Source organism: Numenius arquata, chromosome 25 (assembly GCF_964106895.1).
Source record: "Numenius arquata chromosome 25, bNumArq3.hap1.1, whole genome shotgun sequence".
NCBI lineage: Eukaryota > Metazoa > Chordata > Aves > Charadriiformes > Scolopacidae > Numenius > Numenius arquata.
The window spans coordinates 3,259,451-3,271,702 of NC_133600.1; the positions used below are offsets into that span (position 1 = coordinate 3,259,451).

The following is a 12,252-nucleotide window of genomic DNA, read 5'->3' on the forward strand; positions in this document are numbered from 1 at the left end:
ACGCTGCGTCCTCGAGTCCTCTTTGTGCCGGGGGCGGAGAGAGGATGCCCTGAACCCCCCCCCCCCCCCTCTGCCCCCCCACCTTTGAGGCTGCTGGTGATGCAACTCTGCCCTGGGGAGAAGGGTTATTTTTTTTTTTTCCAGGGCTGATTTCACGCTCCAGCCCTCTGTAAACAAAACCCAAATAAAACCCCCGCAAAAAAAAAAAAAAGAAAAAAAAAAAAAGGAGCCCTGTGTGCCTCTTGCCCAACTGCCGGGAAGGGGGAGGCTCGTGTGAGCCCCCCCCCCCCCTGCTTGGGGACAGCAGCGATTTTAAAGCAATACAAGGTCTGTCCGTCTGTCTGTCCTCCCCCCTGGAAACTCTCCCATTGCCTTCGGCTGGTGCAGCCCCTGTCAGTCGTTGCGTTTGGCAGCACCGGGGGGGTGTGGGGGGGGGGGACGGACAGAATAACACCAAGACACGGACGTGAAGGTGATCAGAGCCATGTTAGTGCCACCTGGGACGCGGTGGGGGGGGTTGGTTCAGACCCTCGCAGCGGTGGCCGGTTGGATGTGGGGCACCCTTACTTTTGAGGGTGCTCTGGGGTGATGCGTGATGTTGCCCTGCCGGCACCCTCCAGCCGCGGCAAAGTCAGGTGCTGGAGAACGAACACCACCAGAGCATCCCAGGCCTGGGCCACCACCTCTCGTCCTCGGGCCACCACGCTCCCCAACAGTTCCGGCAGGGAGCCGGCATGGCTGATGGCACGGCGGAGCTCGGCCACGCCGCGCTGGGCTTGCCACGCTGCCTGCACCAGGGTGTCCTGCAGCCGCTGCACCAGCATCCGACCCACGGCCAGCACCTGTGGCATCGTGGGGGTCCCGGACCCCCTGGCCGGCCTTGCCCGGGTGCGGGGACAGGCAAAGTGTGGGCAGGGGTTTGCCTGCGCCACGTTCCTGTGCTCCCGCGGCTCCCGGCTGTCATGGAGTGGCCCCTCCAAGCTTTCCCGTACGGCCTCCATCTGTGGGAAAAAATGGCACCGTGGGCACTGAGGGGGGGTCCCGGGCACGGTGGGGGATCCACCCCCACCCCCCCCACCCCACCCCCAGCACCGTGAACCGGTGGCTCTCACCAAGTCGAGGATGTGCTGGACCTGGGTGAGGAGGTGGTGGGCATCCAACCGGTCCTGCCAGAGCTGCTGCAGCAGGGCCAGGGATTGGATCCTGACGTCCTCGGGGAGGGAGCTGAGGGGAAGGGGGTGTCTGTGCCGGAGCCCCCCGGCTGAGCCTGAACCCGGCCCCTCTCCAGCCCTGTCCTCTGCGGGGAAAGAGGAGCTGGAGACAGGGTGCCGGGGGGGGGGTGTGTGTGTGTGTGTGTGTGTGTGTGTGTGTGTGTGTGTCTTGACCCCCCCCAACAGCATCCTGGGGTAAGAGGGATGTGGGGACCTCCCAGCAGCGTCCCAGGGCAGGGAGGACGTGGGGACCCCAAGCAGCATCCCGTGGTGAAGGGGATTTGGGGACCACCACCCCACCAGCAGCATCCTGGGGCAGGGAAGACATGGGGACCTCCCCAGCAGCGTCCCTGGGTGAGGGGGAACATGGGGACCCCCAGCAGCATCTCAAGGTGAGGGGAAACGTGGGGACCCCCAGCAGCATCTCAGAGCGAAGGGGGACATGGGGACCTCCAGCAACGTCCCGGGGCGGGGGGGGACATGGGGACCACCAGCAGCATCCTGGTGGTGAAGGGGGTGTGGGGACCCCCCCGCCTCCCCCCCGGCAGCATCTGGGGGGGGGGTCTCTTACCCTCCTGCCTCTCACCCAGGGGCAGGTAATGGTTCAGCCACTGCTGGGACGTGTCCAGTGCCCGTTCCATGCCCTGGAGGACGAGCTGTCCCGCCCCCACCGTGGGACCCAGCAAGCTGCGGAGAGCGGTGGCCATGACCAAGGGGATGCTGGTGCCAGTGTCCTCGGGGACCCCCGGCTGCACGGCGGAACCCCTCAGGATAAAGCCTGCAGCGCCCTGGGCACACAGGGGCTGCCGTCAGACACAGCCACGCGACGGTCCCATCCAGGGACTGTTGGGACCCCAAGCAGGGGCTTGGGGACAGGACCTGGGGACAGGGTACCTGCTGGGATGGCTGCGGGGTGACCACGTCTGCGGGGTCCTGGGTGGCTCTACCTGCAAGGGGGGGGGTGTGTGGGGGCACAGCGCTGACACCCAGGGTGCAGATGGGTACTATGGAGCCCCGGTGCCACCTCTGGGCCAAACTGTGCCCCTTGGGGAAGCTCAGTGCCCATCTCCTCTTGGGGCGCATGGGGGGGGGGGGGGGTGCTGCTGGTAGGAGGGGTGGGATATGGCAGGATGTGTGGGGTGAGGGGCTGAGCTGCTCGGGGGGGGGGGGGGGGGGCTGCTCAGCCCCCAGCACTGACCTTGCACCCAAAGACAGTGCCCTGGGGCCATTGTCACCAGCGGTGTGGGTGACACCCCAGTCTGGGGGGACAGAGCAGGGTCCCACCCCATGGACTGGGGGACCTGGAGTGCTGCCCCTCACTCCCAGAGGGATGAGCAGGTCCTGCCCTTCACCCCCCCCCCCCCCACTGCTGGGACAGGGGGCTGTGCCTGAGGCCCCCCCCCACGGGTCTGATTCTTCTCCCAGGGCTGAGGGCATCCTGGTGCCACCTCCTGCTCACCCGGGGCAGGGGACAGCAGCAGGGGGACAGGCTGGGGGTGGCACTGGGCCATGAGATGGGTGGAGGGTCCCCAGGACACAGGTGGCTGCTGCTCCAGAGCACCCCCTGCACTCACCCTCAGCCATAGGGTCTTCTCAGAGGGCGGGGGGGTGGAAAGAGGCCAGCGTCCTGGTCTCTCAGCACAGGACTGTCCCCTCCCGTGACTCCACTAGGAGCCCCAGCCCCTGTGAGGTCACGCAGGGCTGTGACATCACCCATCCTGCCAGCAGCTCCCCTGCCTGGGGTGGCACGCAGGCACGGTGACCCCAATGCCACCTTGGTCCCCTACACCCCCAAAAAGAAGACACATCAGCCCAGTGAAAACTAACCAGAGTTTATTGCTTCACAAGCCGTCCCCGACCCTACAAGACTTGAAGGCACCAAGGACGAGGGGACACAAGGGGCTGGAGGTGACCCCACCAGGCACTTGGAGGGGACCAAGGCACTTTGCTGCAGGTCCCTGGCACAGGTGACAAGGGACAGAGCTGCACGGGGGGGCAGGCAGGAAAGGTCCCCCGTACAGACAGGCACTAAGGTTACAGGCAAGGTGGGCCAGGCAGGGGTTAGTAGATGCTCCTATCTAGGCTTGAGGGGGACAAGATCCGTGTCCCCCCACCCTAGGGGACGCTACTTCATCTCCAGCTCTGCCAGGCGCTGGCCCAAGGGGGTGAAGGGTCCCACCAGCCAGGTCAGGGGGGTGTTGTGGGCCACATGCTCCACCAGCTCGTCCATCAGCTGGCGAGCTTTGGTGGCATGGGCACGGGCTTGGGCCAGCACGCTGCTCGTCACGTCCTGCAGGGAGGCGGCGGAGGCGAGGGAGGCCCGTAGCTCCTCCACATTTTGCCGGACCTGCCCTGCCTTGTCCTGGATGCTGGCGGGGAGGCCCTGGAGGCTGGACACCAAGGGCTGGCAGGAGCTCTGGAGCTGCTGCGTCAAGCCCTGCAGCATGGCCAACGTGCCCGACTCCACCGGCTGCGGGGAAAGCAAAGAGTTGGTGAGGGGTGGGAGGGACCCCAGGTGGCCCTGGGATCCCCCTCGCCGTCCACCTACCTCTGGTGGCACCAGGTCCTTGCCACCGCCCGGTTGCTTCTTGCTCCACTCCAACCACATCTGCTGCAGCTTCTCCTGCCCTCCTTGCAGCTTCTGGTCCATGCCCTGCTTGAGGTGCTCCACCTGGGAGGAGAGGCAGAGCCCAGCATGGGTGGTCTGCTCCAGCCCCCGGGTGGCATGTGGGGACACGTGGGGATGGGTCCTACCAGGTCGAGGGTGCGTTGGAGCTGGACCAGCACGTCCTGGCTGCTGCGGCGGGCGTTCTGCAGCTTGCCCAGCGAGTGCTGGAGGGCTCGGTGCCGCAGCTTGGTGGAGAGGGAGCCCAAGCGCACGAAGTAGCTTTGCTGCTGCTTCTGCTGCTCCGTTTCAAAGCCCTCCACGGCCGTGGCCAGCTTGGCTGTGGAAGAGGAACTGCTGAGGTGGCCCCGCCACCACCAAGCCCATGTAGAGCCAGCATCGCCCTGCCCAGGCTCTACCCACCCCTCTCCAAGTGGACCCCTCCCAGCCCATGACACATCTCCAGGGGGTTGTGATCAGCTCCTTACCCAGCTCCTCATCTGTCATGGGCAGGTAATGGTCCACCAGCTCCTCTGACTTCTCCAGCATGGAGCCCATCCCGCTCACCACCATCTGGCCCACGGTGGAGCCCATGACGGTGCTGACGCCGCTGCTCACCGCCGACTTGGTGAGCTCCATGCTGCCCTGCACAGCCCCTTTGGTCATGTCCATCACACCCGTCACCCGGCTGGTCACCACATCCTTGGCCCCAGCCACGGTGCTGGTCAGGACATCCTTGGCCCCCGTCACCGTGGATGTCACCAGCTGCTTGGTGTCTGAGATGAGCTGGTTGGGGGGATAGAAAACCCTCTGTTAGGCAGCACGGGGGGGGACACACCTCGGGGGCGTTTGCCCACCCCACCCCACTACCTTCTCCGTGGGCTGCTGCAGGATGGGCAGCTTCTCCTCCAGCTTATCCAGCCCTTTGCAGGCGTATTCGTTGGCGGTGGAAACTACAGACATAAAACCAAATGTTTTTAATATCCTGATGACTTGCAAGATCTTTGCTAAGGCCAGTTTTTGGGGGTACCCCAAAACTCATGGGTTGCTGCCCTTTCCCCCTCAGCTTCTCCAGCCCTTTACATCCCTATTTGCTGCTGATATAAACCAGAGACGCAAAACCAGATTATTCCCACCCTGCTGCCTTGCAGGAGCTTCAGTTTTTGGGCACCCCAAGTCCCATGGGGTGCTGTCCCCCCCTCTCCCTCCACCCACCCCCCCCAGCCCCACTCACTCTGGGGCTCCAGCTTGGTGAGGATGGGCTGGGCCCCACTGACCGCCGCCGCCGTCAGCGTCTTCACCCCCTTTTCGGCGGCGTCGCAGACGGATTTGACGTAGGGGTGGCTCTCCTTGGTGGAGGCGTAGGCGGTGGAGACCATGCCGTAGGCAGAGCTCACCAGGGGCAGGCTGGCCACCCGCGTCCCGATGCTCTGGGGGGGGGGGTGAGGGGGGGGAGAGGGGAGGCATGAAGGGGTCAGGATGAGTTGGGGGGGGGGGGGTGATAGACCCCCAAAGCTGATAGGCGATGGGGGCCACAGTGTGCCCCCAACTCCCTGAGGATGCTTTGGGGTACTCCAAGGACCCTCCAAGCTCACCCAAGGGCAGGATAGCTCAGAGCCCTGTTTGCAAGCAGGGACGGCACCTGGACCCCCCCACCCCAAGCACCCCCTTTGGGCCCCCACTGACCTGCTGCTCCTCGGCCTTGGGTTGCGTCGTCCCGGGCTCGCTGGTGGCCATGGTGGGGCTGGGGAAACCATGAGGGGGGGGGGGGTAAGTCAGACCCCTCCAACACCCCCCACTCACCCACAGAGTGGGAGAACCCCAAGTTACCCCCCATCCCAGGACGGGGCAGCTCCCACCCGCTTATGGCCCTCCCGGGACGAGTTCCCAGTAGACGGGGACGGGGACGGGGACGGGGACCGGGACCGGGACCGGGACCGGGACCGGGACCGGGACCGGGACCGGGACCGGGACCGGGACCGGGACCGGGCTCACCGCTGGAGGTTGCGCTCGGCTGCGGACTCGCCCCGCTCCTTCGCCACCAGCCTTTATAGCCCCGGAGCCCAGCCCCGAGCGCATGTGACCGGGACCGGGGCCCGCCCCACCGGGGCCGGCCCGGGGCGGTCCGGGAGCCCCGACCGGCTGCAGCGACCCCTCCCGGGATCGGGACAAGGACCTTCCGGAACCCGGCTACACCGGCCGCCCCGGGATCAGAGCCCCTGGGACCGGGCTTCACCGACACCACCCTCTCCCCGGGACCGGATTCCCCCCCCCCGGCACCCAATTCCTGGGGACCGGACTGCACTGATCCCTCCCCAGCACGGGATCCCCCCCCGGGAACGGGATCCACTGACACCCTCCCCGTGCCGGGATGTACTGATCCCCTCAGGACAGGGACCCCCCTGGGATCCCCTCCCTTAGGACTGGGCTACACCGACCCCCCCTTCCCGGGACCGGATCCACCCCCACCCCGGGACCAGGATGCACCAACACCCCCGGCCCTGAACCCCCCAAGCCAGGCTGCACTGACCCCCTCCCCCCCCGACAACTCCCCCCCGCACTGACCCCTCCCGGGTGGATCAGGCACTGAACCCCCCCAAAATCCACCCTCCCCTCCGGGGACCCCCCAGCACGGGGCTCCCGCTCTTCCCTTCCCACCTTGCCCAGTGAAGGTCAGACTGGTCCCAGTGGGTGCTGGTGGCAGGAGGACGGACAGTCCTGGGGGGGGGACCCGGTGCCACCCCGCTGGGTGCTGTGGCCACGCTGTGCCCGTGATATCGGGGATACCCCAGGCCCAGCCCCGCGGCGGCGATAACCGGGACGAAGTCCAGCGCCACACGGCCACGGTTCACAGTCCAGCCACCCCGGCACGCGCCGGCTCCCCCCACCCCAGCACCCCCCCCCCGCTCCCCTCACCCCAGCACCCCAGGGGCAAAACCCTCCTCGCGGGGTGACCCCCGCACCCCCAGCTCTGCCGCCCCTGCCGAGCCCCCCGCAGCGAGCCCAGCGTGACGTGGTGGCTCTGCCGCAGCCAGCGCTACGGGCCGTGAGTCATTTTAAGGCCAAAAAAAAGTTGTTTTCTTCCTCTTTAAAGTTGAAGGCACTAAGACAAGAAATCCCAACGCTCTCCAGGCTCGGGGACACCGTGGGGACCCCCAGATGGGCAGGGATCGGCACATGCTGTGCCCTCCATGTGCCACTGTCCCCTCCCTCCCCAAATAAGTCCCCTTTGTAGCATCAGGGGTCCCACGGCGGGTCACCAAGTCCATCGTCACCTTGTGCCCAGCAGGGAGGGGGTTCACTGCTGCGGGCAGGTGGGTGCTCCCCCACTTTGGTGGTGCCGGGAGGGCTCAGCGCTGGCTACAGAGCCGGGGGGGAGCAGGCACGTGGTGCGACCCCCCGACAGTGATACAACCCTCCCATTTGGCCATCTCCACTGGGACATCCTCCGGATACTCCACCAGGATGGGGGCGAAGGGTCCCACCAGCCAGGGCAGGGGCGCGTGTTGCCCCACGTACTCCAGCAGCTCGTCGATGCTCAGCTGCGCCCGCAGCACCGTCTCCCGGCTCTGCGCCAGCACCAACCCCGACAAGTCATGGAAGGAGCGGGCCCTGGAGAGGGAAGCCTGCACGCCCTCCACGCCGTGCCGGACGTGTCCCGCCGTCTCCTGCACGCTGTTGGGGAAACTCCGGGCGCCGCTGACCAGTCGGGTGCAGGCGGCGTGGAGCTGGCGCAGGAGCCCATGCAGCATGGCCAGCGTCCGTGCCTCCACCTGCAAGGTGGACAGTGGACAGCAGTGGCCCTGGGGTGTGATGGTCTCCCTGCCCGGCTCGGACCCCTGCACTTTGGTGTCCTCCAAGGGCATGGTCCCCCAACCTGTACCTTGATGTCCTCCATGGGCGTGGTCCCATATCCCATACCTTGGTGTCCTTCCATGGGTATCATTCCCTACCCCATACCTTGGTGTTCTCCACAGGTATAGTCCCCCATGCTATACCTTGGTGTCCTCCAAGGGCAACAGCAGCCACCACCCCATACCTTGGTGTCCTCCAAGGGCATGGTCCCCCAACCTGTACTTTGGTGTTCCCCATGGGCATGGCCTCCCAGCCCATATCTTGGTGTTCTTCCATGGTATGGTCCCCTACTCCATACCTTGGGGTCCTCCATGGGCATGGCTCCCCACCCTATACCTTGGTGTCCTTCACAGGAATGGTCCCCCAGCCTGTACCTCAGTGTCCTCCATGGACATAAGCCCCTACCCCGTATCTCAGTGTCTTCCAAGGAAAGGTCTTCCCACCCCACCCTGTACCTTGGTATCCTCCATGGGTACCCGTGCTCTGTACTGTGGTCTCCTCCATGGGCATGGTCCCCTGTGGGGACAGACCCCACCCTGCCCCACACCTCGGTGTCCCCCATGGTACCCCCCGCCCCGTACCTCGCTCTCCTCCATGGGCACAGCATCCTGCTGGCTCCACTCCAGCCACATGCGGTGGAGATGCTGCCGGGTGCCGTACAGGGGCCCGTCCATGCCCTGCCGCCCCTGCTCGATCTGGAGGATGGTACAGCGAGGTGGGGATCACACCAGGAGGGGGTGCCAGGCTGGGATGGGGCTGGCACGGTCCCCATTGCATCCTTACCAGCTCAAAGATGCGGTGGAGCTGGGCCAGGACCTGCTGGGCGCTGTGCCGTGCCCGCTGCAGCTCACCCAGCGAGCGCCGCAGGGCTCGGTGCCGCAGCTTGGCCGAGAGCGAGCCCACGCGGACGAAGTAGCTCTGCCACCGTCTCTGCTGCTCCGGTGAGGCCACCTCCACGCCCGCTGCCACTGCTGCGGGATGAGAACCGTGTGGCTGGACCATCCCGCACCAGGGATCAGAGCATCCCGTGCCGGGCACCGGAGCATCCCACCACCGGCGCTGGGATGAGCCCCCCGAGCTCCTCACCCCATCACTCATCACCCCGTCACCTTCGAACGGGGACACGGGGACGCAGGGGTTCCCACCCACAGGATGCTCGGCCACCAAGTCATGTGGAGGCATCGCCAAAAAGCCAGGTGGCCTCTCCGGTCACCTCTGCCGTGACACGGGGCCAGTTCTGCCCACCCCGACCCCGTGCTGAGCTATAAATATCCGGGGCGGGTGGCACGGGGCTATATTTGCTTTCTGGTTTCCAGGTGAGAGTTCACCCTCCGCCGCGCTGCCTTCCCCGGCTTCGGGTTCCCGATGGGTGGGGACTGTCCCCTACCTGGTGTCACAGTGGTCACAGGCACCCCAGGTACCACCGCGGGGGGGGGGGTAAGCAGGGCCACTGGGCGGTGAGCGACGGGGTGAGGGTCCCAGGTTGGAGCTTGGCACCCCCAAATTTGGGAGATGGTTTCCGGCACCGTCGGCACTCACCCAGCTCCTCGTCCGTCCCGGGCAGGTATCGCTCCACCAGTTCCTCCGATTTCCCCAGCACCGCGTCCACCCCCGTGGCCAGCAGCCGGCCCACGCGGGAGCCCACCACGCTGCTGACCCCGGTGTTCAGCGCCGAGCGCGTCCTCTCCACGCCGCCCTGCACCGCCCCGCGGGCCAGGCCAACCGCCCCGCTCACCGTGGACGACACCAACTCCCTGGTCCCTGCCACCACCTGGGAGGGGACAGCAGAGAGACGCCTCGTCCCAGCACCTCGCCCAACGCTGCTGGACACCCCCCCCCCCGCCCCGCCGTGTCCCCCAGGGGAGACGTTACCCTCTCCGGAGGCTGCTGCAGGATGGGCAGCTTCTCCTCCAGCTTATCCAGCCCTTTGCAGGCGTAGTCGTTGGCGGTGGAAACTAGAGATGTGAAAATACATATTTTTTTTTAATATCCTGATGACTTGCAAGATCTTTGCTGAGGTCAGTTTTTGGGGTACTTGAAAACTCATGGGGTGCCTCCCTCCCCCCCCCCCAGCTTCTCTTCCAGTTTATTGAGCCCTTTCTGGGTTTCTTTGTGGGTGGTGGAAACTGGAGGCGTGAAAATAGATGGGTTTTAATACCCTTCTGCTTTGCAAGAGGTCTGCTAAGGCCAGTTTTTGGGGTACCCCAAAACTCCTGGGGCATTGCCACTCCCACCTTCTCTTCCAGCCCTTCTTGTTGTTGTTGGCAATATAAACTAGAGACACGGAACCAGATTATTCCCACCCTGCTGCCTTGCAGGAGCTCTGCCAGGGCCAGTTTTTGGGGTACCCCAAAACTCATGGGGTGCTGCCCCCCCAGGCTTCTCCTCCAGCTTATCCAGCCCTTTGCAGGCGTATTCGTTGGCGGTGGAAACTAGCGTCAGAAAACCCAAATGTTTTTAACATCCTGATGACTTGCAAGATCTTTGCTAAGGCCAGTTTTTGGGGGTACCCCAAAACCCAAGGGGTGCTGCCCCCCCCCCCAGCTTCTCCTCCATCTTCTCCAGCCCTTTACATCCCTATTTGTTGCTGATATAAACCAGAGACGCAAAACCAGATTATTCCCACCCTGCTGCCTTGCAGGAGCTTCAGTTTTTGGGCACCCCAAGTCCCATGGGGTGCTGTCCCCCCCTCTCCCCCCACCCGCCCCCCCCAGCCCCACTCACTCTGGGGCTCCAGCTTGGTGAGGATGGGCTGGGCCCCACTGACCGCCGCCGCCGTCAGCGTCTTCACCCCCTTTTCGGCGGCGTCGCAGACGGATTTGACGTAGGGGTGGCTCTCCTTGGTGGAGGCGTAGGCGGTGGAGACCATGCCGTAGGCAGAGCTCACCAGGGCCAGGCTGGCCACTCGGCTCACCACGCTCTGCTGGGGTGGGGGGCAATGAGCAGGGGCTCCCAGAGATGCCCGCAGCCCCCCCTTCCCCCCCCCCCCCCACCTCAACCCTCCTTGCCCCCCTACCTTCAGCTCCTGCCCATCCTCTGCCAGCGCGGTGTTTTCGGCTGACATGGCAGCGGCGGCTGCAGCGGGAAGAGAAATATCACGGGGTGACACGGGTGGTTGAGCCCAATGTGGACCCCTGGGGTGGCCGAGCCCCTTGGCCACCCCTTGCCGTGCCACCGTGTGGTGGGGCTTTGCCCCCCCCCACCAAGTCCTTCCACAGCCCCTACCCCTCAGAGAGCTGAGACCCATCAACTCATGACAGGAGTGGGGAGCATCTGGAGGCCTCTGAGCCGCTTGAGGGGGTGTCATGATGGAGTCTGGAAGGGGTTTAGGGCTGATCTCCTGCATACCCCATCCCTGCATGGGGTCCTGGCCCCCCCAACCTGGCCCCCCATCCCTTCTTGCCCCCCCCCCCATCCCCATTTGGGGCCGGGGAGGGGTTTTGGGTGATTCACCCGGAAGCCGGGCTGGATTCGTCTTTCGCAACCCTGCAGTGGGGACGTGCCACCGGTCACTGTCATCTCGGCCGGGGCAGCCCCAGGACCCACCTCAGCCGGCAGCCCCCTCTCCTTCCCCCCCCCCCCCCCAGCAGCATCTCTGCCCCTTGGGGTGTCTCTCTGCCCCACGGCTGCACCCCGGGTCCCGTGGGGGACAGGGCAGTGTACCCCCCCCAGACTGACCCTATGCACCCCGGGGGCCAAGTCCTGGGAGGGGCTTTGGGGGGGCCCTGAACGCAGGTCCTTGGGGGCTTCAGGTGTCCCCTTGGGTCCCTGGGGGCAGGTCCCCCGGGGGCAGGTCTCCTTGGGTCCTTACGGGTGTCCCCTTTGGTCCTGGGGGGCAGATCACCGCGGGGGGGCAGGTCCCCTTTTGTCCTTAGGGCAGTCCCCTTGGATCCCGGGGGGCAGGTCCCCGGCGGGGGGTTCCAGGTCCCCTCGGTGTCCCTGGGGTGCTCCATGGCACCCATCACGGAGGGGCGGTGGGGACGGGGACAGGTAGGGGACACCTGGGACCCCCGGAGCCCCCCTGGGAGCCCCCATGGGCCCACTTTCCACCCTCCAAATACCGCCAAGGCCCGGGGACGGTACTTACGGGGGAGGGGGGGGCGGTCTGTCGCGACCCCCAGTCGTGATCGCGATCCCCAGTCGCGATCCCCGGCCCCCCCCAAGCGCCGGATTCATAGTTGGCGGCGGGAACCAATCAGCGAAGGGGAGGGCCGCCCTCCCACCAATTAGGAGGGAGGGGCGGGCCGGGAGGCGGGGTTTGGGGTGTGCCGCCACGTGGGGGCTCCCACGTGGGGCCGCGGGGGCCCGATCCTGCCCGGGGACACTGGGGGGACACCGGGGGGACACCGGGGGAAAGAGGCGGGGGGGGGGGGGGGGGGGGGGGGGGGGGAGAGCCACCTCCCCATGGCCACCTGTCCCCGCCCCAGGTGTCCCCGCACCAAGGGACCCAACGCTGGGTGTCCCCAAACTAGGTGTCTCCTTGCCAGGTGTCCCCATACCAAGTGTCCCCACCCCAGGAGTCCCCTTGCCAGGTGTCCCCATGCCAAACATCTCCCTACCAATTGTCCCCTTGCTGTATGT

At 65.9% G+C, this 12,252-nt stretch overlaps 2 protein-coding genes across 2 annotated transcripts; both read right to left on the reverse strand.

The window, feature by feature from the left end:
• Positions 1 to 3,024: 3,024 nt before the first annotated feature.
• On the reverse strand, positions 3,025 to 5,847 carry LOC141475536 (perilipin-3-like). Its single transcript, XM_074163945.1, has 8 exons — positions 5,812 to 5,847; positions 5,503 to 5,560; positions 5,051 to 5,246; positions 4,687 to 4,769; positions 4,305 to 4,602; positions 3,966 to 4,156; positions 3,760 to 3,882; positions 3,025 to 3,681 (listed from the first exon to the last, which is right to left on the reverse strand). Exons 2-8 carry the CDS (start codon positions 5,551 to 5,553, stop codon positions 3,337 to 3,339), a joined length of 1,287 nt encoding a protein of 428 aa, XP_074020046.1. The 5' UTR covers positions 5,554 to 5,560; positions 5,812 to 5,847; the 3' UTR covers positions 3,025 to 3,336.
• A 1,052-nt stretch (positions 5,848 to 6,899) lies between these two features.
• On the reverse strand, positions 6,900 to 11,860 carry LOC141475537 (perilipin-3-like). Its single transcript, XM_074163946.1, has 8 exons — positions 11,759 to 11,860; positions 10,688 to 10,746; positions 10,396 to 10,594; positions 9,544 to 9,626; positions 9,211 to 9,442; positions 8,455 to 8,642; positions 8,253 to 8,366; positions 6,900 to 7,589 (listed from the first exon to the last, which is right to left on the reverse strand). Exons 2-8 carry the CDS (start codon positions 10,733 to 10,735, stop codon positions 7,167 to 7,169), a joined length of 1,287 nt encoding a protein of 428 aa, XP_074020047.1. The 5' UTR covers positions 10,736 to 10,746; positions 11,759 to 11,860; the 3' UTR covers positions 6,900 to 7,166.
• Between the last annotated feature and the right edge of the window lie 392 nt (positions 11,861 to 12,252).

What these genes read in the sequence shown, in the direction of transcription:
- LOC141475537 (XM_074163946.1), bottom strand. Translation starts at nt 10,735, where the DNA reads ATGTCAGCCGAAAACACCGCGCTGGCAGAGGATGGGCAGGAGCTGAAG. An exon ending in CGGGACGGACGAGGAGCTGG is followed by an intron (nt 8,643 to 9,210) that starts GTGAGTGCCGAC and finishes CTCATCCCGCAG; the next exon opens with CAGTGGCAGCGGGCGTGGAG. An exon ending in TCCACCGCATCTTTGAGCTG is followed by an intron (nt 8,367 to 8,454) that starts GTAAGGATGCAA and finishes ACCATCCTCCAG; the next exon opens with ATCGAGCAGGGGCGGCAGGG.
- LOC141475536 (XM_074163945.1), bottom strand. Translation starts at nt 5,553, where the DNA reads ATGGCCACCAGCGAGCCCGGGACGACGCAACCCAAGGCCGAGGAGCAG. An exon ending in CCAAGGCCGAGGAGCAGCAG is followed by an intron (nt 5,247 to 5,502) that starts GTCAGTGGGGGC and finishes CCCCCCCCCCAG; the next exon opens with AGCATCGGGACGCGGGTGGC. An exon ending in CATGACAGATGAGGAGCTGG is followed by an intron (nt 4,157 to 4,304) that starts GTAAGGAGCTGA and finishes CCTCTTCCACAG; the next exon opens with CCAAGCTGGCCACGGCCGTG.